Here is a 5,233-nt window from a genome sequence, read left to right on the forward strand (position 1 = left end):
ATTTTATTGCAAAACTTAAAGATCATTTGGGTGCATGGATTGACGGGGTTAGTGGTTTGGATGATCTTATGGTTTCTTATTTCCACGAGCTTTTTTTCTCTTCCCAAACCGACTAGAGAGAAGTCACAAGCAGTGTGCAAACTCGTGTATCATCCCATCAGAATGCTGATCTGCTGTTACCGGTTTCAGATGAAGAAGTTCAGAAAGCTTTGTTCCAAATGCATCCGGATAAATCCCCAGAGCCTGATGGAATGACCTCAGGTTTTTTTTTTTCAGAAGTGCTGGCCGATTGTTAAGGATGATGTCATCAATCTGGTTAAGCAGTTTTTTCATAATGGTTCTCTTCCTATAGACCTTAACAAAACCATTTTTGTCTTAATCCCTAAAAAGAAGCAACCTATGGATATGAGAGATTTAAGACCCATTGCGTTATGCAATGTGCTATACAAGATTGTGCGCAAAGTGGTTGCTAATAGACTTAAGAGTGTTATGCCATCTATCATATCTGATACTCAAAGTGTATTTTTGCAAGGTCAGTTGATCTCGGATAACATCATGATTGCTTACGAGATTATGCATCACTTAAAAAGTGGAAAGTAATAATTGTTCCTTTTTTTTCATACTGTTTTATTTCATTTAATGTTTTATTTCATAAAAAAAAAAAAACCAATACGAAAAGAAGGCAAGGAATTGGGCCCTTATTTAAATGGGCCCTGTGCAATAGACCAGGGTTCACAGGCTTATAGCCAACACTGTTGGGTTTATCAGTGGCTGAGTTAGTGGAGCTGAATGATCTCTCGAAACCTTCTTCTTTTCTTTCATCTACATCAAACATAACATTAATTAAAAATACTAGATGTTTATAGTAAAATAAAATAAGTTTAAATAAAGTGACATACCTTTTCTAAATCATCTGGATGTATGCCGATTAGGTTCTTTAGCCAAGCTACAAAATTATTCACAGCTAAACCAACTGTGTCGAAGCCTTCATGCTCTATAGGGCATGGGAGAATGATATTTTTTTCAACCACCTTCTCAATAAAGACACGTTTAAAATCAGCAAACTTCTTTTTTACTCCATGTACGGTAATATTGCCTTCTTTGTCTGCCTTTTCAAGTTTCATATAACCTGATGCAACTAAGATTGGATCTTTTTCTTTGGATCAATCACGTACATATCATACCTCAATCTCTTCATTTGCAAACAAAACAAGAGACAAATAAAATTAATTTTAAAAAGAAATTAAATAATTATCATATGAAAATTAAGCATGCATAATGAAAATCATTTTAAAAAGTAAGTAAATAATACATTATTAGAAGTAACCGAAGATGGTGCTGGTGGAGCAGCTGCATTGGCTGTGGCTGGTAGAGCAACAAGTGGTGGTGTTGGAACAACTAGTGGAGCAAAGGCTTTGGGAGCTAGTGGAGTAGAGGCCCTGGCAGCTGGTGGAATAGAGGCCCATGCAGCAGGTGTTTCTCCTACAATTGAGGTAACAACAGCAAAAGTTGGTTCGTTGGATGCTCCCCCAACACCTGAATTAGATGCATGTGAGGTGCCAACAACACCACTTTGGCTTTGGACTATTTGGAGGAATTTCTTTAATAATTCGTCTTGCTTACGACCCCGTTCCTCTGACTCTTGAAGTCGCTTCTCTACCTCACTCATACAATCATTGTCATTGACTCTCTTTCGTTTAGGACGTGAGATTTTGAAAATTTGTGTCTGTGTGACGCCACGCCCCATTCCTTTAACACGTCCTACGTGCTCTTTTGTTCCCAAGGCTAGAGTGAGTATGTCTTTTGAGCCTTCTACTAATATTGTCCCCTCCTCAACCTGCTTTTGTATCTCAGCCTACATTTAATAAAGTAGAATTAATAAGAATTTGAACAACATAAAAGTGTTTAAAGATTTGATACAAGAACATATATGATAAATGAAACTTACAATCTGGTCAACGACCTCTTGGGCAAGGCCATCGAGCTCGCCTTTTTTGCTCTTGTGTATTCTAATCCACAAGTCTGCTCTGTCATATATAGTGAGCTGGTGGCCCAACTCTTTCTCCAACTTTCTTAACACCACCTCGCCCTGCATGGTGGTTGTATGTATTTTTGCTCTTGATATCTTGTATTTTCTTTCTCTTTTTTGCCCATCCAGGACTACATCTTTTGGCAGCAAATGCTTTCCGGTCTTCGAGCGTGTAACATGTGGCATAAGCATCTAGAGGACGATTGAGCATTGTTGGAACTTTATCTTTGTATTTAAAAATTAGGTTCTTTGTTAGGAACGATTTCCAGTCTTTCCATCTTTGTCCAGCAATTTTTTAGGTAGAATGCTTATCTTTTGGGCCTAACTTGAACATTGACTGCAAGAATTAGCAATAATAGTTAGAATGACATTAAATATTCAACTTCATATGCTAAATTAATTTTGGCTATTAGCATTACCTTGATGTACTCCCATAATGGATTTTTAAATTCTTTTAGAACTTTTCTCCAATCATTGTATGCCAGTGAAAGATTTCGTCTTGCATACAAGTCAATCTCTCTAGCCAGATCATTTGCAGTGTCCCCAATTCACTGGCCCCATTGGTTGTACTCGACTTCGAGGAGTATTCCTTCACTTTTATTCTTTATATGCTTCAAACCCTTATATTCTCCCTATATATTTTCTTCTTTGGTTGTGAATCAAGTTCAAGTTCCAGTTCTAGTGCAACTGGATCAGATTCATGTTCCTCAACAATAGATTGTTTCCAAAAGGCAAAATCATCATTATAGTCATTGGGGTCATCCATAGTCAATGCACCTACACATTAAAGCAAAATAATAATATATAAAAGTGACATAGAAGGAATTGACCGCAGGACATCAACTTTTTATGCAAGATTACTATGTATCCAAGATTTACACCCTGCTATGTCCAAATCAAGCCAAGGTGCACCGGTGCCAATAGGTTTGGGGGAGGTTGAACACTCCAAAACACAACTTTGTCACCTGGTTGGCAATTCAGCAGAGGCTCAAGACTAGAGACAGATTACTGAAAATAGGGATAGTAGTTGATGACCATTGTGTACTATGCTACCTGCATAAAGAAACAGCTTCACACCTTTTCTTCGAATGCCCTGTTGCAACAGCTTGTCTCTAGGTTACTAAAAATTGGTTACAATGGCATGCAACAGCTACCAATTTGCCCAATCTCACCAGGTGGATTGGCAGATCAAAACTTAGCAAATTTAGAAAGCATGTGTTTGCATCTGCTCTCTCTTGCCTAGTTTATACACTATGGAGAGCTCAAAATACCAACTTTTAGGAGAATACAAGAACTGACCCGGATGTGTTAATCAATGGTTTAAAGCAGAATGTGATACAAAGAATTAGCATATGTTGGCCTAAAAAAGTTAGTGCAGAGGATATATCAGGTGGTTTCAAAGCTTGTAACTGTCTACATATGATTTGTATGTAAGAGACTTAAGCATTATACATAACTGTATAGATCATACTGTTTTCTAGGCCCTTATGTGTGCTATTTGCTTGTAAAAATTAAATTTGAGCAATACAAACTTTCTTGATTCATAAAAAAATATGACATAGATAATTTAGATTAGGCACAAAAATACAACAATATTAAACAAAACACACCAATATTTATGGATTAATAATTTACTCAATCCATAATCTTTCACTATCTTCACAAGAAGATATAATTTTGTCCCCAGGACATCAATTGGTGGTGGATTGATTTCAAACATATATACATACAATATACATATTTGTCATACATTTGTTACAAATTTTACATGAGGATGTGCAGTTCTCTAGTATTTTCATCAGTTTTTAAAATTAAATATTAAGGATCAATTCTAATTACTACGTACGTACGCACACAGCATAGTAAGCACACATCCAACATTATTTTTAAAGTGGTCGGCATTATTATTAAAAACTAGTAATATTGTGTCTCCTATAAACAATATCATCCCAATACTATTTTAATATATAACAGAAATAATAGAGTAATTAAATAATATAGTAATATATATAAATATCATCTCAAATTCCCAATACTTATAATATTTTAATATATAACAGAATCAATAATAGACTAAACAATATAGCTAGTAATTCAGAGTGCTAAATATATATATTAAAATAGTGGCCATAATAGATCCTGGGAAGCTATAAAAGTCAGCCGAGACATTCCCAAAATCCCAACTGTCAAATCCCAACAACAACAGCAACAACCAAGTGATTAACCTTCTGAGATCATTCTCTATCTTGGGTTTTTAATATTTAATCTTATATATATTATATACATATATATAGATCGAAGAGCTAGCTATAGAGCTAGCTATTAAGTTTAAGAGAAACTGGCGAACTCACAAGCAATATTATTATTATCGACTAATAATAATAATAACCAAATAGAGGAACGCAACAAAAGAGTGGTGAAATCACTCTATGAAGCTTTTAATAACAAATCCAAAAACGACACCACTATTATTGATCCCAACCTGATCTTCGCACCATATCTGGAGTGGTGGTTTCACGGTCCACCATCTCACCAACATTTGAAGAGGCTACTCACAGGTAATTCATCCCCAAACGACTTGTCGTTTCCCTTCATTCCCTTCTCAATCGTTGCCTTTGAATCAACCGTAATAGCCGAAGGCCAACAACACTACTGCTCAGACATCGTGTCTTGGGTTCACGCTTGGACACTCGGCTCTGATGGCGTAATTACTCAAGTGAGAGAGTACTACAACACTTCCCTCACCGTCACCCGCCTTGGTAATGCTGACGTGGAGGATAATAATATTACATCCCCATCTCCATCATCTTCCTCATCATCATCACAGTCGGGTAACTGTAAGTGCCAGAGTGTTTGGCAAAGTATGTTGTGTGGTTCGTCATCAGTGCCTGGTTTGGTTTTGGCACTGTAAAATATATTAATATTAATAAATTAGCTATAAATAGTAGTGTCTTTGTCTTACATATATGTGTTTGTGTGTTTGTCATGATAATGTAGTTGGGTGACGATTGTGATCTTATTATATATATTCACCCACAAAAATAAAGTGTTGTGTATGGATTTTAGTGGTTTGTGAGCCCATCAAAATAATATATGATCGGCTTTAATTCCTTCTTCTTCTTCTTATTCATTACTTGGGTTTTGCATTGTACTTAAATATATATTTGCAGTTTGTTTCTGTAATAAAGTTCTCTCATATGTGTC

At 35.9% G+C, this 5,233-nt stretch overlaps 2 protein-coding genes across 2 annotated transcripts; one reads left to right on the forward strand and one right to left on the reverse strand.

Annotated features, from left to right (window-relative positions):
* Positions 1-684: 684 nt before the first annotated feature.
* Positions 685-1,187, reverse strand: LOC115718503 (uncharacterized). Its single transcript, XM_030647302.2, has 2 exons — positions 900-1,187; positions 685-822 (listed from the first exon to the last, which is right to left on the reverse strand). Exons 1-2 carry the CDS (start codon positions 1,122-1,124, stop codon positions 733-735), a joined length of 315 nt encoding a protein of 104 aa, XP_030503162.2. The 5' UTR covers positions 1,125-1,187; the 3' UTR covers positions 685-732.
* Positions 1,188-3,059: 1,872 nt separating this feature from the next.
* On the forward strand, positions 3,060-5,020 carry LOC115720409 (uncharacterized). The gene is made up of 2 exons (XM_030649559.2): positions 3,060-3,204; positions 4,363-5,020. Exons 1-2 carry the CDS (start codon positions 3,060-3,062, stop codon positions 4,938-4,940), a joined length of 723 nt encoding a protein of 240 aa, XP_030505419.2. The 3' UTR covers positions 4,941-5,020.
* The last annotated feature ends 213 nt before the right edge of the window (positions 5,021-5,233 follow it).

Source organism: Cannabis sativa, chromosome 2 (assembly GCF_029168945.1).
Source record: "Cannabis sativa cultivar Pink pepper isolate KNU-18-1 chromosome 2, ASM2916894v1, whole genome shotgun sequence".
NCBI classification, from domain to species: Eukaryota; Viridiplantae; Streptophyta; class Magnoliopsida; order Rosales; family Cannabaceae; genus Cannabis; species Cannabis sativa.